Raw genomic sequence first — 24,012 nt, forward strand, 5'->3', positions numbered from 1 at the left:
GCAGTGTAAGTAACAGAATAGCTAGTTTCTAAGGACAGCTGTATTAAAAAGCTTTGCGAACTGAAGAATTTCACCTTCTCTTCGCCTTTCTGTGATTATTTTCAAACCATAAACTGTCGGATCCATTCCTGGTGAATGCTGAACTGTCTCTGGTTTAAGCGGATCTTTATTGGGAAGAAATGTGGATAGAAGACACATGCACATTTGCAACTATTTGTTGGCCTGTATGAAGTATGAATTACTGCTTTTTTTTTTTTATAAAGTTTGAATTATTGCTCTTTGAGGACTCAGGCAGTGTGAAGTCTTTTGTTTTAGTCGTAAATTTATTCTGACTGAACAAAAGGATTTTGGTGGTTTTTTCTAACTTCTTAGAGTTTGCCAACAACTGTCTTTGGTAAAGAGAGTGTGTATCTGCAGAAAGGTTGGTTTGGGTAGTATAGCTGAACCAGTTCACCAAGCACAGGAAGCTGGAACAGCAAAAAAAAAAGGCAAGATAAGTTTATCTGTTCCAGGCATTGACAAGTCTGGAATGGGGACCATTTCACATTCTTTCCAGTTTTGATCAGTATAGATGGGTTAACAGCACATTTCAGTTTATGCGAGGCCTTAGATTTAAGTATGAAAGTCATGTTGAAAACAGTCTTGGAGACATGAAAACTTTTTTCTAAAGTACTCAAAATTCCAGAGTTCTAGGAAAAAGAGAAAGTTTTTTCGTCCTTGCTCCTTCCCTGGAGCTTCGTTCCCTGAGGACTGAATTCAGCTTTAGCAATTTGTCTGACTTGGTGGTTAGATTGTTAACAGATAGCACCCATAAATGGTGATTTTATATATATATATATATATGTATATACTACCTGTAGCTGCCTGGAGTTTGACAGGTTTTATGTCCGGTGCATTGTGCTAGTGGGATCTTGCCATCTCTGATTGGGGAGGTTTGGGACATTTACGTCTGTTGGGTGATGTAAAACATGAAGCAAATGGTTCTCTTCTCTCAGTCCCTGCCCCCTCCAACCACGTGAGCTGAACTTCTTAGAGAGGATGACCAGTTTTTGTGGGTGGGTTGGTGTTAGGGACAAATTGGGGGCCCCCTGGAGCCTTGTACTTTTTGCTGTGGAATAGGAAATGTTTGAAGCTAATTGCACTCAGCACATCACAGTGTCTGTGCTTTGTTGTACTCTAAAATCAGATATGGACCGATATCCGCCAACTTTAGCTTCCCAAGATGATTCAGAGAACGAAGTCCTGCAGAAGTCGTGTTTATTCCCACCGAGGATGCCAGTGCAGAAAATAGGATTTTCTCAATCCTCATGCTTTTGAGTGCTTTGGGGGTTTTGGGGTTGGTTTGGGTTTTTTGTTGGTTGGGTTTTTTTCCAATGACTGAATATTTCTTTGAAAACTGATTCCCGAGATTCCGACTTTGAGCCTAAAGCAAATTTTTACAGCACAGCGTGAGCTCCCAGAAACAGTTTAACATTGACATAGTTATAATTAACTTAAAGGAGTTAATAAAATAGAACTCGCTGTGGAAGTTGGCAGGAAAGTCACATTTCCGTTGGGCTTCCTTGTGATTCTTGCTGCAGAGTCCAACAGGGTGGTGGGGCATGGGGTCCTCCAGCTCCTGTATCATTGAGACCAGCCAAAGTCCTTTGAGCTTGCCATGTCTCCTGTAGGACACCGGCTGCCTTCCCACGGGTGAGATGTGTCAGAATTCCGTAAGCTTTGGGTTCAGGTGGAGTATTTCTGTGTTACAGGGCTATGGCCGGGTAAGGAGGTTGATGCTTGAGGAGGGAGGTGGGATCGGTGACTACTTCTGCTGTCACAGCTCAAGTCTGTTTGTCCGTCTGTCTTTCAAACTGTGGTTTATCATTGTATTCACAGTAGCTATTTAATTCACTGCTTTGCTTGCCTTTTCAAAGAAACACCGAATCCTGAGTCATCCGTAACTCTTCTTCCTGCATTTTCCTTCTTTTCTTTGTCAGCTGTGTTAATTTGCCTGTAACTAACTTGATAGTATGTCATCCTGGATAGAGGGAATCCAGCAATTGTAGGGTATAAAGCTGACAGTTTTCAAGAAAATATGCTTTCAGAATAATTGAAAAAATCTCTAGGGCTATTGTTACTCTTTGGAGATGCAATTTAAAAGTCTAAAAACAGCAGGGTTCGAACTGGAGGAGTCAAGGGAGAAACCCATTCCTGCCCAGGCAAACTGGTGGCTCTTTGGAGGAAAAAAAAAAAGAAGCAAAAAGAGCTTTCTGCACGTTTTCCTGGGTGTTTTCCATGCTCTGGTTTCCGTGTGAGCAGTTCTGGACCATGCAGCCACTTTGTAAGGACAGAGGATACCTGCTCAGGTGATGGGGTGATGACACTCCTTCCTTTTCTCTAACGGAATATCGATTACACGAGTTTTTCCTGTTGGACGAAGTGTCGTTGCTGGTGGTTTAGAGAAGCGAATGCAGGATTTTGCTGTGATTACGTTCACGGATGGCTCTTGCTGGCGGAGGAACGTGAATGTCTTGAGCAGGAAATTTTTTTCACCATTTTCCGCGCAGCTCAGATTCCATGTTTTCATTAGACATCTGGTTGAATAATTGGTTCCTCACAAATGGGTAGGTTAAAATAATTGGCGGGAAAAAGTTTTTTTGAGTAGTTGTATGCAATTTTTAGATATGTATTATCTCTGTTACCTCCTTATTTGCATTTTTGAATATTTGAAGCAGGCTAGAAATTCTACTCTGGAATTGAACGTAAAAAAATGTTTATTAGAGGGGAGAGTGAAGGTGGTTGGTTGTTTTGCATCCAAGATTTTTAAGCCTATTTGATCAAATGCACTGTATTTGTGTAGGACATAGTTTTGACTGAAAACAAGAATATCAAAGGATAGTTTTTTCTTACAGTGTTTTAAAACAAAACGAGAAGGAGGGAAAACAAAAAAAAAGGCAAGTGTGCTTTATTTATGGCGGTACCAGTTCCTGGTGGACTGGGGAAATGCTGCCGTGTTTCACTTCTCCGGGGAGAGGGATGAATGAACGAAGCCTGAGCTTCCCACCTGTCTGTAAAGATGATTTCCAGACCACAGCTAAAGGAGTTTGTGGCAGCGCTGAATACTCTTATTTGTTCTGGAATCAACTCTTAGCCAAATGAAGGATGCGTCTCGTTTCCAAGGCTAAACATCGAGCATCTTTCCTGATGTATTTTTTTCCCCTCCTTTTCTTTTTTGCTTTGTGCACATTTATTTAGAAAAAGAAAGTAGCTAGTGTCAACAGATCCCTACAGATGTCTTTAATCAGTTTCCAAATGTCTAACAATGGTACAAAGAAACATAATAAAGTCATGTGTTTTATTTTAACACTCTTTTAGGGTCAAGAGCCAAATTGTTTCTGCTGCGTTTGGTTCTTGAAGCTGTTAGAGCATCTTGCCATAAGTTTTTCCAGGATTATGAGCCATGCAAGGAAAGAACGTAGAGTTTGACCCAGTATTTAAATACTATAAGTCATTTGCAAGGAGAGAACTTTTCAAATTGTCTCTAAAACATTGCTGGCTAAACTAGAGTCCCTATTTTCGTTTTATTTCCTGTTATTTTATTGGTGTTTTAACTCCTCTTTAGTTGTATTGCAGCGCAGCTGCACACTTCTCTGGTACCTCTTCTCCATGCAGAGCAATTAAGCTTGTTCCTACTCCCCTCTTTTCCTTCCCCCACCCCTTCTCTGGTAAAGAAAAGATTAAGTAGGTGAGAAAGGACAAATTTATAGATATTTCTTAAAATGACATCTATCTTGATGGAAAAAAAAAAGTTGTAAAACCAAGAAGTCAACCTGATAAACTCATTGCCAAGAGAAGAGTTATGTTTGTTTCCAAGACCTTAAAATGTAAGCTGTTAATTCTCCATCATTAAACTCTCTTGTTGCTCGTGGCTTGTCCTGGGCTGTCACATCAACCACATCAATCCCTGCCCGGTTGTTGCAATGTCTTAAGCAGCTCCAGCTCTGTAATCTCTGCAAGGTTTGTTGTTTCCCCTTGTGCGACTGTTTACAAGTTCTGACTCATCCGTGGGTTTCCCTTTAATCATCGCTCTGTAATTTCTCCTGTTAGCGCGATCTTTTTGTTCTTGCTAGTAGGTTGGGGCAAGCTATTTGTTTACCTACGTAAAAGGAACAAATTTTGTTCTCAGTCGCGTAAACGTCTTTCAATGACTTATTTAATAGTCTGTTTGCGTGTGGGATGGCAGGGCTGAACCTGCAGAGGCTCCAGCTGCCTTCAGTACGTGTTGCACAAGGCGAGAGAGCCAATTTTTTATTCTTTTTTTTTTTTTTAATGGAGGGGGTCAAAAATGTGAGTCGGTAAGAGGCATGTTTAATTGGAGAAATCCCAAAGCACGGGGCTGCACGGCCAGGAAAGCTGCGCAGGTGCTGTGCAGGCAGCGTGGACACCAAAACCACAGCGAGGAAACGCAGCTCTTATTTGAGGAAGTTGAAAAGACGTATCATTGAAGTGGTGTGGGTTAAATAAACACCGTTTATTCCTAACTTGCAGAGCGGCCCAGTGTATATGGTATTAGGGCTTGGATTTGCAAGGGAAGTATCCATAGATACCTAAAGAGAAACAGGTGGGGGAATATCGCATGCGGTATCAAAGATGCTTTTGTGCTGAGAATTACTGAATTAAGGTGTAACAGAGCTGCTTTGTTAACTGACCAGCGTTGTTAAATTCTCTTTCCTTCTGCAAACAGGAAATCTTGCTGGCCCACACAGGAAAAGCAAAAGCAGTTGACAAAAAGGCTTGTAATTTATATACTGACAGCCTACTTCATTGTTAAACATGATTCTTTAATGCACTGTATCTGGTATGTGATTGATTTCCTTGTAGCCTGTTACCCAGCTGAAACCAGCAACATATCAGCATTGTTTCTTTTTTCTTGGAAATTGAGGATAAATTCAGTGCTCTTTGAAAATATCGTGTCCTGAGACCTCGCAAAGCTGGTGAGCGATGGCCCTTGGCGGCTGTTTAATTGGGCTCTAGAAAATTGTATGTAAAAGGCCTGTTTTTTGTTACACAGTACAAATCTCGGCTGTGCTGGTGAGACTCAAGGGTTAAATTCCCAACACTGTCGCATATGGCAGTGAGCAGAATCACAGATGTTGATGATACAACATAATTAGTATTCTTTTATGTAAATGAAGGCTGTCAATGTTACCATAGTGTCTATACTCTTTCAAGCTGGAATCTATGCCACTTGGTCTCACCAAGGCTAGACGGGATTATTCCACAATTTTCTATCAAGACTGGAGCAGAAAAAGAAAGAAGAAAGAGGGGAAAAAAGGTCAGGGAGGAAGGTGAGAGGAAGGTGGGAAGGGACGTTTCCAACTTGGAAGCAGGAAACCAAATCAGTCCTTTGTTTAGTGTTGGATTTCCAAAAGTGTCTTTCCAGATCCTGGGATTTGTGAGTGAGTGAACACAGCGCAAAGGAGAGGTGGAGCAGGTTTTTGAACCATTTTAAAGAAAAAACTAAAAGCAGTTATTTAGACACCGCGCAATCACTCTGTGGAGGTGGGTTCTGAAGTGGCCACTTGTGCTTTAATCTGGAGTTGAGAAGAGTAAAAGAATAGAAGAGCTTTGATTTTTCTTTAACGGATTCCATCTTTAGCAGCAATGTCACTGGAAAAAGATTGTAATTAAAGTAAATTTGCATAATTTGGGGGCCACTAAAAATATGTTGTCTTAGCCTGGTCAGATAGGTTTTCTGCATAGCAATCGAGGCAACTGTTCAATACCTGTCCTGAAGCTTTGGGAAAGCATGTCGTGGCCTTTGTTATGTTAAACTTCACCCCTCCTAAAATGATTTTTAACTAAATATTCTGTATGCCAGACCTGACACTCTCTGTGACATCTGTAACCACTTTGTGCCTATTATAGCTGTCCCTCCTATCACTGCTTCATATTGTATTCAAGTGCTGTAGTCGTAGATGCGTAAGCAAGTTAATTTAGTCTTTCTTGGGTTATTACAACAGATACATTTTTACAATCTTTTCTGCCTTTGGCAAAACACAGGTTTTTCCTATTTTTCTCTACTCTGTAGTTCTTACTTTGTTGCAGTTCACACTTGACAGCTATTAATTACTTGGTTTTATTGTTTGAAAAATCATCTAGAAATGAAATTTAATTCAGGACAGACTTTTTTTTTTTTTCCCCTTTTTCCCCATCTCCTCCCCCCTCCTTTCACCAAGTTATCGAAGCAGCCAAAATTGAAGTGATCACAGGAGGTGCACGTTTTTGCTCCGTGGGTTTTTTTTTTTACTCAGATTTTTTTTTCTCTGCCATATGTTGGGTCATCCACTACAAAAGACTTGTGATGAAGAGGCTACATGTGATCAGCAGATTTATAGATTCTCAGAAAATGAAAGCAGAAAAAAAATTAAATTCCAGAGTGCCTCTTCCATGTGACGTTTTTTAACATCTAAGTATTTGGGTTCCTAGGTGCGTTCAATGCTTCGACTTCCAGATAATTCTGTTCTCTGTAATAAATGTGTTCTCTGCAGTAGCTCTTGCACTGAGGGGATTAATCGTGTTCAAAAGCAACCGTGCCAGCGTTCTTACTTTGTTTATGTGCATCACAAGAATATTCTCTCTCTAGGGCTTTGAAGCTGTGCTGCCTTACAGTGAAGACTTAAGTAGTAATTAAATTCTCGAAGAACCGCCAAGACTCCTTTGGCTGAAATGGGGATGTTCTGCGCCCTGGATGCTGCGTGGCGGAGGAAAGGATGTATAAACATGACTCCGTGAGTAGAGTGAGCGGGTCTGGGGGCTGTTGCTGCACCCCGACCTCTTTCACTTGGGTGGGAGCGTTGGAGGGGACTGTACAAAAGAAACTACAGCGCTGACACGCGGTGTTTTAGTTGTGCTCTTTGTACAGTGGGGTATCTTCTATAAAACATATGGATGAAGGACACGAGAGTGGAAGCTTTTTGCGCATTCCAGTATCCCTGCTTTGATTTCTTTTCACTTACAACATAGTAATTTAGTAAATCAGTTCCTTTTTCTGTTTATGTGGGCTCACACAAACATATACACATGCAGATGTTCCTTTAGGTTTACTGTAACAGGATGTTACACATTGCAGTTTTTCTCCCTGCTCATTTTTTTTTAAACACTGAAATATTCGGGAGGCTGTGGGAAATCAGAGAATCGGAGGGTAGAATGTAAAACCTGCGGACTTGCAAATGCTCTGCTTATGACAATTATCTGATATTTTTGTGGCTTCTGCGAGAAGTTGGTAACCTCCGTCTAGTTCCTGATGACACGCATTCCAATTCCAGATTCATTTTGTATGTATCAATTTCAAGGGGGCAGCTAAAGATCAAACGTGTGTGTGGACTGAATTAATCTTTTTCTCCTTGGAAGCGAGCCATTCAGGTTGGGTGAGGCGTGCTGGCAGCTGTCTGGGCTGTCCTTAGGAGACAGATAGACAGTTTTATTCTCTAGACCTTGTCAATCCAATATCTTTTGCTGGTACTAAAAACTGCTTTTAAAAAAAACTGCACGCAGGAATAATGCAGTCGGTCGAAGGAAAACTGCAGTTGGGATTGACAAGATGCGACATTTTTATAGGTACAAAAGAGATCATTTTAAATATGTATGGCGCCTCTAAGATCCTTTCCTTTCTTTTTTTGCCTTCCAAGGTCAAAGCAGCGAAGACTCCTGTAAGACATGGATAGATGCAAACATGTTGGGCGGCTACGACTCGCCCAGGACCACTCTATCCTGAACCCCCAGAAGTGGCGCTGCGTGGACTGCCAGACAACAGAGTCCATCTGGGCTTGTCTGAAGTGCTCCCACGTCGCCTGCGGGAGGTACATCGAGGAGCATGCACTTAAACACTTTGAAGAAACCAGGCATCCGTTGGCAATGGAAGTTAATGATCTGTACGTCTTTTGTTACCTTTGTGAAGATTATGTCTTGAATGATAACCCGGAGGGTGATTTGAAATTGCTGAGAAGTTCTCTGTCAGCAATTAAAAGTCAAAAACATGATCCGTCGACAAGAAGTGGCAGGACATTGCGATCGATGGCGTTGGGAGAGGATGTGTGCAGCCATCAAAGGAGCCCTCAGGGACAATCTCAGATGCTTACAGCTCTCTGGCACAGGCGCCAGTCCTTGCTTGCAAAGGCGCTGCGGACCTGGTTTGATAAGAGCTCTAGAGGCCAGCTCAAATTAAAACAAAAGAAACAAATGGAAGAGTTGGAGAAGAAGAAGGAGGCAGCCAGGCAGCGGCGGCAGGAGATGAAGAGACAGCTTCTGGAGGAGCTGGCAAACACTCCTCCACGGAAGAGCGCAAGGCTGTTGTCTCACGTGCACAGAGAGAACTTGATTCCAAGGAAATTCAGGGAGGTGGCGACCGCTTCCCCTACCTCAAGGCAGATGCAGAGCAGCAGATTCAAACAGTTTTATTCCATCCGGCGTAAGCCTCTGATGACTCCCGGGGTAACGGGTCTAAGGAACCTGGGAAACACATGTTACATGAATTCTATTCTGCAAGTGCTAAGTCACCTCCAGAAATTTAGAGAATGTTTTTTGACACTTGATCTCTGTGAAACAGAAGAACTCTTAGCCAAAACTGTGAACGGGAAGTCTAGGATGCCTGGCAAATTGGCAAATGGGTCTGCTGCTAACGAGTCAGGGAAGACTGACAAAGTGGGATCATATGGCACGCAGAGCTTGCCAGCTGGCTTAAATGGTGGCTCCTCAATAAGCAGGAGTTTAGAACTAATACAACCCAAGGAACCAAGTTCAAAGCACATCTCCCTCTGTCATGAATTGCACACCCTCTTCAGAGTGATGTGGTCTGGCAAGTGGGCGCTGGTGTCCCCCTTCGCCATGCTGCACTCCGTGTGGAGCCTGATCCCGGCGTTTCGAGGCTACGACCAGCAGGACGCTCAGGAATTTCTCTGCGAGTTGTTGGATAAAGTACAGCAGGAGCTGGAATCGGAAGGAACAAAGCGCAGGATCCTCATCCCTTTCTCCCAGAGGAAGCTCACCAAGCAAGTCCTGAAGGTGGTGAACACCATTTTTCATGGGCAGTTGCTTAGTCAGGTATGAACCTGCTTTTACACAGAAATCAGTTGGAGCCGTTCACACCAAGGAGCAAAGGCTCTGTTTTTTGAGGAGCCACCAGATCCCTAAGAACCTATTGGGTTACTGTGCAGGTTGGCAGCATTTTCAATACTTGTCACGTGTATTGTAAATTCAGTTGGCTTTTGCCACTTCAGAATGAAATCTGCACAAGTTTTTACTCTGTTTTTAAAGCGTCTTTGTAATTTGTTTTGTCCCTCCTGGGTTTGTTTCTGTGGCTCGAAAGAATATGATGAACAGCAGAGAGGGCAGTCATCTGGTGCTATAAAGAACAAGCTGTGATTTTTTTTTATTTTTTGCAGGCATTTGAAAGTCATTTTCAGATACTGAACGTGCTTAACGTGTTTCTGTAGGAGCTGAAAGTGCCTGTCATAGTGCTCGGTCTCTTATTCCTGTGCTGTTCCCTTGTCTGAAATGTATTATTCCCTGCAGGGCAGACCCTGAGAGTCCCATGTGTTTGGAAAGCCCTCAACTTCCTTTCCTTTCCAGGAGAAATGAAACTCGTGCGTAACTTGATGCTTACAGGTTGCGAGAACAGACCATGAAGTGTATTACAGAATCACGGAACGATACGGGGTTGAAAGGGACCTCTGGAGATCGTCTAGTCCAACCCCCCTGCCAAAGCAGGTCCACCCAGAGCAGGTTGCACAGGAACGTGTCCAGGCGGGGTTTGAATGTCTCCAGAGACAGAGACTCCACCACCTCTCTGGGCAGCCTCTTCCAGGGCTCTGCCACCCTCAAAGTGAAGAAGCTCCTCCTCATGTTTAGGTGGAACTTCCTATGTTCAAGTTTGTGCTCTTGTCCTGTCCCTGGGCATCACTGAAAAAAGACTGGCCCCTTTCTCCTGACACCCATCCTTTAAGTATTTATAGGCGTTGATCAGATCCCCCCTCAGTCTTTTCCTCTCCAGACTAAAAAGACCCAAGTCCCTCAGCCTTTACTCATCAGAGAGATGCTCCAGGCCCCTCATCATCTTTGTGGTCCTCTGCTGTACCCTCTCCAGCAGTTCCCAGTCCTTCTTGAACTGGGGAGCCCAGAACTGGTCCCAGTGCTCCAGATGGGGCCTCCCCAGGGCAGAGGTATTATGTGTGTGCGTTCTCATTACTATTTATATCGTCCTTCTCAGTGCCAGTCCTACTAAGCTTACCACTCCTAAGAACTTACCTGCACGCTAAAAGATTAAAATGTGTATTTTTCAAGTTAAAGCTTTTGGCTTTTCAGGGAAAGGCTGCTTGAAGTCATGGTTCGTGTGAATCATCGCTGCAGTGCATGAACTTCTTGTGGATTTCTTAACTAAAAGCGCTTTGTTCGGTTGTCTCTTGACTCTGGTCATGGTGCATGTTCCAGATTCAGTGGCAGGTCTCTGTTAACAGCCTGAAGATGTTCACAGATCAGTGTAATTTATCTGCTACCGTGATACACTATAAATAACTTGCTGAGCTACTTATGGAACTCTTGTGTACATGTACTGTATTTCATTTCAAACCCCTCTATGCACAGAAGTTTTCCTTCCCCATCTACTGGCTACAAATCCATCTGGAAGTTACTGGTGCCTTCAGTGGATGAAGCTGCAGGGTTGGGAGTTGGTTTTTGGTGGATGGTTCTCACAGTAACAATCTGACCAGACCTGCTTTCTGGTTTTGTTACCTCCTCATGGTCTCACTTTCTGCCTCTGAGTTTAACTGAAAACTTTTCTGCTGTTCTTATTTATAATAGTCTGAGATGACATAAGAAAACAAGTGCATTTGAAATTTGTCCTTTCATGCTCTGTTAATGAAGAATTTTTATATAGTTAGCAGATGAAACATTAAAGGAATTATACGCTTTGAAATATGCAAGGAAATTAGAGGAACTATGGAAGGAAGATTGCGTGATAAATGCAAACGTGTGCTTTTTATAGTAGCAAACAGATCCAAAGTGCTTGTTACCCAGCAGTGAATTGGTATTATACCTGTAGAGGTGTTTATCTGAGGAAGTCAATCCCATAAAGGTGAATATTGTCTCCATTTTTTTTGAGACTTGAGAAAGTAGTTTAAATTATTTGCTCAAGATAGACTTAGCTTTCAGATTGGAAATAAGCAGTGTTTCTCTTAATTCATAGATCATCTCTGTGTCTGTGAAATTGCGCTGCCTTTGGGGCATAAACTTGCTCTTTAGATGCGAGTGTAAATGCCAGTCTGCATGTACAGGCATACGTAACCTCATTTGTGTGTACACGTTTCATTCCCAGGTCACCTGCATAACGTGCAACTACAAATCCAACACCGTTGAGCCCTTTTGGGATCTTTCCCTGGAATTCCCTGAGCGCTATCACTCTATGGAGAAGGGCCTCGTCCCCGTTAGCCAGACGGAGTGCATGCTGACAGAAATGCTGGCCAAGTTCACCGAGACGGAAGCTCTGGAAGGGAGGATTTACGCCTGCGACCAGTGCAACAGTAAGTCAGGTCCTGCTGCTGTCTTTGCCGTTAGAAGCACTGTCTGTTTTTCTGAGTGAGAGGTTTCTGATGCGTGTTTCGTGTGTCTGAAAACATGTATTGTGGCCTCTATGTATTGGAAAACTCTGTTCTTCCTCATTGCTTGTGCTGTTGTTTCCTCCTATTGGTGGCTTCTGCTCCTTTGGACACCAGTTTGGATCTGAAATGTCATTTTGCTCTCATCTCCACCATTCAGCAGCACAATTTGCTAAGAGTTTAATACGACCCTCTTCAGAACTGCTCTCTCTGCTTGCGCTGGAGCAGGAGGGAACATCAAGAATTTGAGGGGGGGGAGAAGGGGATTGGATTTAGAGAAAAAAAAAAAGGCACCTATCCCCTATGGCTTGCTCATCTCCACATGGCAAGAAAGCTTTTATAACAAGTCATCTATACGCTGCTTGTTCTTGATGGAATCCTTTAACCAGAAATCACACATGTGGAGTTCTCAAAGTCTGCTGCCAGGTTAGAGTTTCCATCTCTCTGTAGGAATTTTCTCAAGGAGCAATGAACTGACATTATCCTGGGAGTCTCAGGTTAATGTATTGCCCTTTATATGAATGCATGTGTTCTGCTGCGCTCAGCTAAAATAAGACTTCTTCTTTCCTGTAGTAGGTCTGAGTGTAAGGTCATTATATGCCTGAAAAATAATTTTAGCCTTGTGTATAATCATGCAGCTCAGCTACTCTGATAAGCTGGATTTGAAATTTTTTTTCATGCAAGTATTTATGGCAAATGTTCATCCCCTTGGGAGGAAAATGCCAATAATTTGACTTACATTGCAACTAAGCAGCTGAAGTAGCAAATATTTGTCAAGGTCTGTTCTATATCAACTTGCAAGTCTGTTACCAAACATCTTCACAAAGCGTTAAGAAATAATCGTTGACTCAATGTTCTTGAAACAAAGCAAAATATAATTGGAACAGGTTCTGATTCACAAATAATGTTCACAAAGCATCGATATGGATGAGTACAGCTTCATCCTAACTCTGTTTTCTTTGATTCTTTGTGAAAGCCTGAATTTTAACAGTTACTTCAGGGTTAAATGGCTAAGGAAACATTAACCAGCTGAAAAAAAACGTCAGGGAAAGGCAACCAGCCTGTATCTAGGCACTTATAACTATTGGGGGCACTGCTTGTCAGACGTGATGGAGAAGGAGCGACCCATCTGTTCTGAACTGGTGCAGTGAGGTGCAGAAATCTAATTAACAGGTACATTTCTTATTGGAAGCTCCAGAAGCCACCTGTCTTCCTCCTGGTACAGTTGTATGTTCAGTGTCCTGGAAAGAGTAATCACTGGGAAGAGGAACCTTTTTTCTTCTTCTCCGGTTTCGGTTCAGCAGTTGTTTTACGTTCTTGGGCAGGCAAAACCCCTGCGAGAGGTGGGACCTTGCTCTGGAAGCATTTTTTCTGACCTATATTAATATTCTTGAACTAGTGAAGCTTCCTACTACAAGCTTCAGTAGTATAATAAGCAGATCAAAGTAGTATTTTAACAGAATACAATGTCAAATAGCAGTATTATTTGTATGCTGGTAGTTAACCTGTTGAAAGTGCTACAGCCCTGGATGTCTTTGGCACTAGCTCTGTCTTCATATTTCTGGTGTGTTTCTCAGAGCAAAATGTCACCATGAGCAGCTTGAGGTGATAACTGATGGTGTGATTATGAGCATCACAAAAGTGAAAGAGTTTAAGTATTAAGTATTTTTAAACATGAGAGTTTTGATCCTAGAGAAGTTGCTGCTCTGTGAAGAAGTGTTTACTTGCATGTCCATCCTGAGTGATGTGAGCTGGGCTACTGCTACTGAGAGAAAGAGAGTTCAGAAAGTGCTCTCTTCCCATTCTGAAAATTAATTCCATCCTAACAATCTTTGCGCGTGATTTTTTTTAATTTTTTTTTTTTGTAGGCAAACGGCGAAAGTCTTCTCCTAAACCTCTTGTTCTGAGTGAAGCTAAAAAGCAGTTAATGATCTACAGACTACCTCAGGTCCTCCGGCTGCACCTTAAACGATTCAGGTGAGTGGGGGACACACTCCATGGTGTCAGGCACTGACTCGTCTCTGTCTTTTTAGAAAGACGTGATTAGTGTGGGCCTTTAACTTCTCTGGTTTTCTGGTAAATGCACGTGTATAAACGTCCCCAAACCAGGTGTGTGATACCTCCTCAGAGTACTACTTACATTACAATCAGTAGCTTGTTTGTAGTGTGTTTTCTACTATACGCATGGTGTAATATTTTGTAAATATTAATACTGATTTCCTTGAATTGTTACTCAACAGTGTTTGTCTGAGTCTGCAGAAAAATTGAAACGGTGGCTGTGAGATGGATGAACTGCCCGGTTGAGTGACAGATTTGTTGAAAGCCTGTGATAGTTAAATGCCAATGTTATGTATTTACCTGTTGAACAAAACATAGCAGACAAAGCTCAAAATATTATGAAAGGTTTCTAAAATGGTTAGCGCAGGCAACTGAGGTGTGTGGTGTTTATATAACTGAGTATTTTAAATGCTGTTTGACTGCCACAGGAGATGTTTGACTTCCTTTGTGTTGCAAATCCCAACAATATCCTGGTTCCGGGTCCCTTAAGTGGCCAGCCCAGCCTAAACCACGACACAAATAACAAATGGGCTTCAATGACAGAATCAGTTGCGTTGAAAAGATGTTAGAGCGAAAACAGAAGGGAAAAATCATATGATGCCTGCTTGACCCTGGCAAGGAGAGCTCTTCAGAGTTGTTTAGCAGCAGCTGCTTCTGTGTTTGTCTCCCCGCAGCCCTGTACCGTGTCAGAGCAGGATCCCGAGTCTTTGATTCGTGCCCTTGTGTTTGCAGGTGGTCTGAACGTAATCACCGTGAGAAGATTGGGGTTCATGTCCTCTTTGACCAGGTATTAAACATGGAACCTTACTGCTGCAGGGACTCTCTCTCCTCTCTTGACAAAGAGACCTTTGTCTATGACCTCTCCGCTGTGGTGATGCATCACGGGAAAGGGTTTGGCTCAGGACACTACACAGCATATTGCTACAACACAGAGGGAGGTGCGTGTGCCTTATTACGGGGGAAACAAATTCAAGAAACTCATGTTTTATTCTGTAGACATAGAGCGTTGTAGAGCTTTATGATCAAAGTTGTTGAGAATCAAGTTTCCTGAAATTCGTACTTGTTTCCCAGAATGTATTGCTAGTAGCATGTTTTCTTTATTATTTTTTTTTCCATAAAGCCACAGATTGCTGCTCTTTGCTTTGCGGCCCTTTGGGATGCCTTTTATTGCTTGCTGTTAACAGCATGAATGCTTCATTTTCTCATGCAATGTCACTCTGTGGAGCTGCTCCAGCTGGGTGTCTTTTCTCAGTATCCTTGGGATGATGAGATAAACAGAAAGTGTTTTGAAACTGGACAGGAACTATTCATGAATAACATCCGCAGGGTTTTTGTGAATTTCCAGCAGTCTCTTTCTGCAGCTGAATTAGTATTGACTCTGCCTTCTGACTTGTGGAGAAAGAGGTACAAATTGGCTGTCTCCAGGGAATTTTTATTTTCCTAATTGAGTCTTTGGGCTACAACATACAATTGGTTAAATTATGATTTGGTATTTCTAAACTCCCTTAACAGCACAGAAACGATCCAAGTGTTTTCCAGATTAGAAACTCCTTCCCAAAGCATCTGGAGGGGAAAAGATAGAGGTGCCTTTTCTCCTACATCGCTCTTTTTCTCTGTGGATGTTTCCTCTGAACAGTTCCAAAATGCATTCAGATGGAATGATGCCTCCCTTACTAATGTCATCTTTCTCGCTTTGATTCCTAGGTTTTTGGGTCCACTGCAATGACTCCAAACTGAATGTATGTAGCGTGGAGGAGGTGTGCAAGACCCAGGCCTACATTCTTTTTTACACTCAAAGAACAGTGCAGGACAAAGCAAGAATCTCAGAAAAACAACTCCAAGCTCAGGTGCCCTCCAAAAATAGTGATAAGGACAGAAGACTGACATTCCCGTGATGGGGAGCTCTGTAACTCAGTCAACAGTCTCAGTTTTTTTTCAAAACCATTGGCGTTCACATCTTTCCTCTTTGTAGGAAAAAAAAGGCTCGCTGCAGGAGGGGGATCACATCACGATGTTTGTCGCCCGGGGTCTGGAAAAGCGTGTCGAGGTGTGCGATTCTGACACGTACGATTGTAGTCAGAATCTTGTTTTTAAAGCGTCTTGTTGTCAAGTTAACGCTCACAAAACAAAATGAGGGAGTTTGATGCTGTATATCGTTCATCTCGTATCAAAAAGGAGTTGCGTGAGGCGTGTAACAAATGAGCACGAGCAGGAATTAGAAGCATTCAGCTGGCTTCAAAAACTCTCAGCCCCTAGTAATGCTGATAAAACTCCAGAAGGAACAGGTACAGTACCCTTCCCTTTAATTGCCATTCAGATTTCCAGGGTCTGAATCACAGAGTCACCCAGGTATTTATTTGAACGGTTGTTGGATAGATGGAGTTGATTGCCCTGAGAGCCATTCTTGCTGGAGAAATGTTTAACATTCTTCTACCAGAGAAAATATTCCCCTATATATGCTATCTCCGCAATACCAATTTCTTTGCCGTCAGTCGAGGGCAAACCCACGGCTGGCAAGCTTTGCCAGCAGCGCTTTTTCTCAGTGTTACTGAGGTTCTGTGCACACTTGAAGGTTTATTCTCTGGGCTGAACTGAATTGGCAGCTAAATTCACTAGAAATGTGATTTTTTTCAGTTCTGCTCTGGAGAAAGTGTGTTTAAAAACAAAACGGTGTAGTACAACAGGAATGTACCTGTGTGTCGTATCTGTTTACAGTGGCAGCAAAAACAAAGCCTGTGCTACGGGCTTCTGCTGGCAGAACTTTTGTCATCGGGATTATAGAGAGGTCTGAGCCCTGGCTCGCACAGCTGTGGCAGCAGAAGCGGGGAACGTGGAGGCATCGTACACTGGCAAAGTAGCACTTTTGTACAAGGGTGGCTTGTTTTCCCCAGGGGAAACAGGGTGGTCGTTAATACCGCGACGGTGGGAGACACAGTGAGCTTCTGTCATTGCTTCTGGAATGGAAATCTTCATTAATTGCGGTTGTCACACCAGACCGAAGGCAGTGGGGTCACACAGGTGTGCAGAATTCAGCCTCTGAAGTCTTTATTTCTGCTGGGACATAAAGGGAAGGAATGTAGTTAAATCTCAAATTCCATGTTGAGTTTGAAAGGTTACAAAAATGTCTGTGTCTGTAATCATCTTGCTTTGAGAATCCTGTGAGAAACATAAGGGCCTTAGTTGACTACTTATAGTCACTTCTCAGCCTCCAGTTGCACCTCAGGTGTTTTTATGATTTAGGTTTTGGCTGTTCACATTTCATGTTTTAATCAAATCTGAATATGTAACTGCAGAGACACATGATGTCTTTCGGTCTTGATGGTTTGTTGGTTTTTTTTTTTAAAGCGGTTAAAAATGAAGTAACCTAAAATATGATGTTCTTCCAAAAAATTGGTTCCATTTTCAGGCAGAGAAGTTGTGAAAGTGTGTTTCACTTCCTTCCTCTTCTCGTTTTATTCTTGTCAGCATTTGCCCATCAGACACACGCTGACAGCCCTGTGTTGTTGTTGGAGGGGGTGAAGAGGTAAGTTTCCCAAATCCCGTTCCTCTCTTTCCACTGTGACTTTTTATCTCCTTTCCTATGGGCAAACTGGTCTCACTTCATTCTGCCGCTGTCGGTGGCTGCAGCCGTGCAGGGACGAGCACAGCAAATGAGAAACTTCTATTTTCTCAGAGCACAGTGTCGCTCTGAGTCTCCTCTGTCCTTAAAGTTTCCCATTTCTCGCGTGTCTGAGAAACATGCTGCTTTTTGAACCTACAAAACTGTCTTTTTGGCAATTAAGTATAATTTTGAGATCCTGTGCTCTTTATTCTTTTTGGAGACGAGACAGTTTGAAACAGTCCTATGGGAAGTGACTAAAAAGTTTTAGTTCTCTAAATGTAGCAGGGTCTGGAAGGATTTCTTACGAATGTCTGTAATTTCTGTGTATTTATTGGGTAGGGAATTTTTTTTTGTGCTACCAGTAAGTAATATTAATAAAAATGCAATAGGCCAAACTGAGATCCAATAGAAATAAATGTGACTGTACCTGTTGCAGGGGAAGCGGAGTTGGGTTCAGCCCAGGTGGAAGCTGACATTCCTGAAGGAATCAAAATTAGTGCTTGTGATTATCAGATACATGATGGATTCTTTTCTAGAGCAAAACAGACGCTCTGTGAAGACTGTGTGTCTCGAAAAGAAAAGGGAAAAATAGTGCTTAACATTGCCATTTTAATCGAAGAGGTGGAAGGGAAAATGGTATTTTCCCCGTGCATCTGTCCTCCCAGTCCCGTCCGCCCTTTAAGAGGATTATATTCCTTTAAGCAACAGTCATGGTTTCCTGTTGACTACGGAATGGTGCGTTCGTCCTCTGAATCCCTCGGCCATGCTGGCCCTCTTTATATTACAAATTTGATAGCAAGGCAAACCGTACCGCGGCATTAGTTGTTACGGCAGCCAGCCCAGACTCTTTGCTACGAATACTCATCTTTTGACTGAGTGTTTTGGGTTAATATTTGAATTCAGGTAGTAACACATTTGTCACGTGAGTGGAGTGGGTTGCGGAGGGGAGCGGGGACCTGGGGTTGTACCTGTAGCCGCTGCTGCATCTCATCCCCCCCCCGCCCCCGAGCAGATTCTGTAGCATTTGCTGGTGACGTCTTTTGACACGAGTGGCCTCTCCACGTGATGTTAGCTCAGTTTGTGCTGAAATGTGGAGGTACTGCAGGCAAAAAAAAAAATGATTGCCCTGATAGGGAAGGAATGAATTATACTTCAAAGTAAATAAACTTGCTTTTTCCAACACTGTGAGGTTTCTGTAATATTTAGCTTTTATTTGGAAGCGATAGCGTATAGCATTTTTTATGCTGTTTGGTTTATATTTGTCTACTGCAGGCTTCTTTATATAAGCAAAGCCCGATGCTCCCTCCGTGGTGGACACTGTTTTATAGTGTCCTGTTTGCCAGAAATTCTGATTGGAAGTTACCTCTCTCCATCAGTAAGATGAAAATACCGCTTGTGGTTACAGTGAAGCCCACTTAAGCCTGATAAAGAGTAGCCTCTAAAGCAAACTTTGTCCCTCCTTTAATGGGACGGCTTCAAATCCTAAATACACTGATGCGTATTTAGACTAAACCCAGGTTTAAGGCTCTGCTTCTGCAAACACACAGGCAGATGATGTGATTTAACTCAAGCCTGAAGTTCGGTGGCCCCAGCTGTGTGTTGCGAGCAAAGTGTCTGCAACGTAAAACCCTTTATTTTTGGTGAAACTGGGAGCAGAGTTGGTTTCTCTGTGTGCTGGGATGCCTGTACTGGGGTTCCAGTTGTGGGGCAAGGAGTGAGTTACCTTGAGAGATGCTCGGAGGAAGCGTGAGGCTCGTGGCACCTTGCAGATCACTGTCTGAAGCGCAGGAAGCCGCTGTGCGCTGGCAGAGTGTCAGCGTCGGGAGTGAGCAGCCTCTGGGACACAACGGTCCCAGCATATCCTTATTCCATTCTGCTTATAAGTAATTTGGCATTCCTTAATTTTATGTTTTTATGAATGAAGAATCTTAATGTATTCATGGCCAGGTATGATACAGCATCTGCTGCAGTTGTTGGCAAACCCTTTATTTTAGGTAACTTTATTCCATTAGCAGGTTAGTTACATACATTTGCCTTTATGTTATCCTTTTACTCTCTGTGTTCCCGAGTTGAACTATGCATCGTGCAAAACCAGTTTCTCTGCAAAGCACTGAAAAACCAATTTTTTTCCCCATTAGTTCTGACCGGAACAATTCTCTGATCTGGCTTGGAAGTTGTTAATGGTGAGGCAGCAAATGGAATGATGCATATTCAATGCCTGACCTCAGACTTGCCTGGGTGGTGGCACCACCCCCACTTAGGGAATTCCAGATGTTTATTTGAGTGTAAGAATCAAATTGGAAATGGTAAAAGCATTGTGTCCTATGGACTCGCTATCAAGAGGGATTTTTTTCTTTTAGAAGTCAAGGCTTCTAGCGTAAATATTGTCTTAGTGGTAATTTAGAAACTCTTATTGATTGTAACGTCCCCAGTGCTTAATTGCATCCCAGTGAGACAGACTAATGAACTCCTGGCTGTTCAGATCACCCTGGGATGAGCTCCAGTGGAAGTCGATGTTGTGCAATGAGAACTACGTAAGCAAGAGACAGGGAGGTTACTTTTACCTGCCAATACAGTTTTGCGAACTAATTGTGTATGATTCCTTAGACTTGGTGCCTTGTACCCAATAATATTTCGCATGGGACAGAAACATTGGGAGATAAGTCATGAGTGCCCCCCCCCGGCTGAAGCAGACGGATTTGTGTGGTTTTACAAGTACTCAGTGTCACTGACATTTTTACATGTCACATCTGTACGTGAATGAAGTTCTCCAGCAAGCTCAGAAGCGGGGATTTTAGTGTTATATGTTTGAAATCTCTGTTTTTGTAATAATTCAAATAACGGCGTGTTCAAAGGCGGATTAGATTTGGCTTCTTAGATTTTCTCATGTCATCCAGGCCCCTCCAGCCCAGGTCAGCAAGTTGACGTCTGTCAGAGCACGTAGCATAGAGCAAGGATTAGAATCTCCAGCAGGGTTTTTGCTAGAGTAGCTGTAGCTTTGGGAAGCACCTTCTGATACAAACCTAATGATAATTGCTGGTTTTGAAAAGAAAAAAAAATACAGTTCCCATTGCTATGGCCGTGTTTGCACAGGTTTCCTCTTAGCAGCCTAGAAAATCCTTCCACCCGGGAGGAAAAGCATGCGGCGGTGATGCCTGTGTGAATTTAATATGCAATAGATACAGTTGTGTACGGTGGCCAAGTGTCCCTTCTTCAAAGTAAATTGTCAAACCCCAGCACCAGCTCTGAACACTGCCTTTTTGTGTGCGTCTAATCCCTTCGGCGGGTTTGAGAGCGGATAGGATGGACTTGGGTTGAGAATTTATTGCCTGGGGGAACAGAAAACCTCAATTCGGTGGGTTTTTTTGGTGTCTATTACATTAATATTGCTACCTGTGTATTGCAGATGGGGATGTGAAGCACTCTAGCAAGCTTCGAAATTTCTAAAACCATGTTTAAATCATCAAAAGCTATATGCATTAGTTAGTGATGATTTGTCTGAGTTGATTTTAGGGGGGTGCTTTTAGGCCGCTCCTTCTGTTGTACTGATTTTTATTTAGTGCGTGTATGGGTTCAACTTGTTTAAAGCATGGTGGGCCAAAAGACCTTCAAAACAAGTTCTTAAGTTTTAAAAACGAGCTTTGCAATGTATATTCCCAAAAGGGGGAGGGGAAAAATAAAGGAAAAAAAATAGAAGACCAGCCCAATGGGCCCAAGACTGACTTTAACCACTGTTAACTGTTTATTGCTCTGAAGCTTGGCCTGATGCTGTACCCTCCGGGTTGTTCTGAACTGCCAAACTGCTGATTTTGTGCCGGCTGGGGGTAGGGAGGGAGTTGGAATGAATGAAATGACCAGTATAAAGAAAGCCAAGCAGACTGCGGTTATCACTGATCTAAGTTTAGAAGAGACAGGAAGCGTCTGATACGGGGACCTCACGTGTTCGAGGATTGTGTGTTTCGCAGGCAGAGACATTAACGAAATCCAAACGCAGTCTCATCAGCAGGAAGCTCCGACTGGTTTTGCGGCAAAAACTTTCTCTGATCAGTAGCCTCAGAGTGGCAAAACAAATGGTGCTTTTCCATTAGATATTACAGTTCCTAAGGAACAGTCGCCCAGACTCTCAAGTTTTATAAAGGAGGTACCTACTTAAGACCCACAACGTCACCGTAAATGCTTTGCCGTAACTGGAGGTGAGAAAGGAGATGATACAGTCGATGACTTTACCTAATTTGATTTGTAATTTTTAGTCTTGATGACGTACTTCCAATAGAGGTGGCAGGTGGTGAATTTGATTTTTTTTTTTTTTTTTTCCCATGCTCAAGTGCTGTGCCCTGACTTGTCAAACTAAGACTTGGTGGAATCTGGAGTAGAAAAAAACCTCCTTGTTTCTGCCATTTTCTGCGTGAGCACGTCTTTATGGGAGCGTGGGGCTTCTGAATGTCACTCCCGTTAAAGAGGAACCACCGCATCCCTCGACGTGGGCAGGGTTCAGCGGGAAGGACTCAGGCCTTATTTCCTTAGATAACCGTATCCGTACCATGGGGATAACTTGTGTTGTTAGAGCTGTGCTAGTAGGGATCCGTGCCGCGTCGGTGGCCAGACGAGGTTAAAGAATGTACGATAGCGGGTACAGGCTGGAGCTGAGCACGTGAATAATGTCACCGCTGCTCGTGGTGCACCGCCGAGCAGAATGGGTAGCTGAGAAACCAGGATACCCACCCGTGGGGCTCCTCTGTTGCAGCTGGCGTGGTGTTTGGGCTGCCTAACTCCACATCTCTGATTTAGGAATAGCATTTTCATAGCAAGTGTCATCTTGACTCTCCTCACATTTATTAAATGACATTACCAGGCCTGGCACTTAAGACAATTTCCTGTTGCTACACAATGAACCACATCTTTCCATGTGAAAACCAAGTTTTTGCCTAGTTTATCAGATTGTGCAAATTACAGTAACAGCACTGCCAACCTCGTGCCCGTGTAAAAGAATTAGGTCCCATTTTTTTTTCCCTGCTTAACTTCAGCTTTGGTTAAGCAGTCACAAACTCTTTAAGCCACATCTAACGAGCCATTTACAGGAAAGGAACAAGTGGATGAGTTTGTTTCCAGTAAAACCTTTTTTAACAGGTCTGTCTTTCTGTAAAAGAAACTTATACACAGCTTAGAAACTTAGAAGAGCTTCTCCGAGAGGAGTTGTGCCCGGGCAAGCTCCCTGAAGGTGGGACAGGTCTGGGCAGGAGGCTGCCGGGGAGCCCCTGCTTCTGCTAATGCCCTGGAAGCTTCACTCTTGACTTAAGGGCAGAATTAAAGCTAATCTTCAGCACTTTAAAAAAGTTAATCCCGCTCTAAGTTAAGGCTGCTGGAAGGGTGATGTTGGCAGAGGCCAGATAGAAGACAAGCAGTTTTCCCTCAGTTTTCCCTGGCAGCCTCATGAACGGAGCCAGGCTGGAGCTTGGGTGGGTTTCCTGATTTTTCAGTGGCTTCTGTGGGGACCTTTAAGTCAGAAAAAACCTCTAGTTTCTCCTTCTAGTTTCTGGTACTTGCGTCACTAATGACTTAAGCTGATGTCTGCCATGCTGTGCTCATGAATGAGACTGCCTTTGCTTCAAGGACACTCCTAGGCAGCAGCGAGTGACAAGAGAATCCAATTAATTACTGAATGTTTCTGGCAATCTGTCCGGCTGTCTCGCAGCTCGGCATGAGCGCGCCCCTCTTAATCGCAGGCTCAGCAGCTTTTATTTTAGTCATGGTTTGTTAAGACACCATCCAGGAAGTCACCTACGGCAGCCTTATGTGCTTAACTGCCCCAACTGCCCCCTGCCTGAACCCCGGCCTCGGGAGATTAGTGTGTTCTAAATCAAAACGAAGATTAACCATAAAATGACTTAAATGTTCTAATTAATCCCCTTTTTTTCCCTGCAGAAAGTGTTTCTGCATAACTTGGATTATCCCTACTTCAAAAGAACTTCCATTTCTTTGCGGGATGTTAAAAATACCCACTTTGAAAACAGCATTTTTAAGGTAGTGGAATGTGTTTCTCTCCGGGGCAGGCGAGGGGGCAGTTGTGGGTCACGAAACGCGGAGGTGACGCGACTTCAGAAGAATGTCTTAAACTAAAAAAAAAAACACCCCGTGCGTAACCGTCCAAAGAATCTGAAGCCATGTCGCAGTCCTACTGCCGCCGTGCTCAGGGCTGGGAAGTTTAATTCTGCTCTAGAAATAGCATCTTGGAGGAGCTGCCGCTTAACGACCCGAGTCAATCACAGCCGCAGCTCCCACCTCAGCCTCCAGCGGTGCTTTCACTGTCCCCCAAAACAGCGTCACCACCCACAGCTGGACTTTAACTTATAAGAGCAAGCTGTAGTCTCAGTCCAGGGCGCTAAAATGCTATGCAACACCAAACGGCTGCTTCTTCCCCCGCCACACAAAGACATCCTTCCTTTCCAGGGCGCATCCCAGCTTTATCTCATCCCGCCAGCACCCGGGAAACCTTCTGGTGGTTGGAGTTTCCCCAGGGCTTCTCACAGCTTCGTTTTTCCTTTTGAATAAGTAGCTGATGGGTCCTGCTTTCAACCCAGGACTGGACTCGTTCCTTTTGTCTATTGGGTGTGAAATATAAATCATGTTTTTATGATTTTTTTGTAAATCTTTACTCTTTTTACACCTTGTTTTTTGTAAGCTGAAGTTTCTTATTAAAAAAAAATGAAATTCCAGTGGGTT

The 24,012-nt window shown here is 43.2% G+C and overlaps 1 protein-coding gene across 1 annotated transcript; it reads left to right on the plus strand.

Annotated features, from left to right (window-relative positions):
• The first annotated feature begins 6,628 nt into the window (after positions 1-6,628).
• USP49 (ubiquitin specific peptidase 49) lies at positions 6,629-15,586 on the plus strand. The gene is made up of 6 exons (XM_074163147.1): positions 6,629-6,773; positions 7,674-9,084; positions 11,354-11,558; positions 13,502-13,610; positions 14,424-14,629; positions 15,396-15,586. The coding sequence occupies exons 2-6, from the start codon at positions 7,702-7,704 to the stop codon at positions 15,584-15,586; spliced, it is 2,094 nt and encodes a 697-aa protein (XP_074019248.1). The 5' UTR covers positions 6,629-6,773; positions 7,674-7,701.
• The last annotated feature ends 8,426 nt before the right edge of the window (positions 15,587-24,012 follow it).

This window comes from Numenius arquata, chromosome 24, assembly GCF_964106895.1.
Source record: "Numenius arquata chromosome 24, bNumArq3.hap1.1, whole genome shotgun sequence".
NCBI classification, from domain to species: domain Eukaryota; kingdom Metazoa; phylum Chordata; class Aves; order Charadriiformes; family Scolopacidae; genus Numenius; species Numenius arquata.

What these genes read in the sequence shown, in the direction of transcription:
- USP49 (XM_074163147.1), top strand. Translation starts at nt 7,702, where the DNA reads ATGGATAGATGCAAACATGTTGGGCGGCTACGACTCGCCCAGGACCAC. An exon ending in ATGGGCAGTTGCTTAGTCAG is followed by an intron (nt 9,085 to 11,353) that starts GTATGAACCTGC and finishes TTTCATTCCCAG; the next exon opens with GTCACCTGCATAACGTGCAA. An exon ending in CGCCTGCGACCAGTGCAACA is followed by an intron (nt 11,559 to 13,501) that starts GTAAGTCAGGTC and finishes TTTTTTTTGTAG; the next exon opens with GCAAACGGCGAAAGTCTTCT.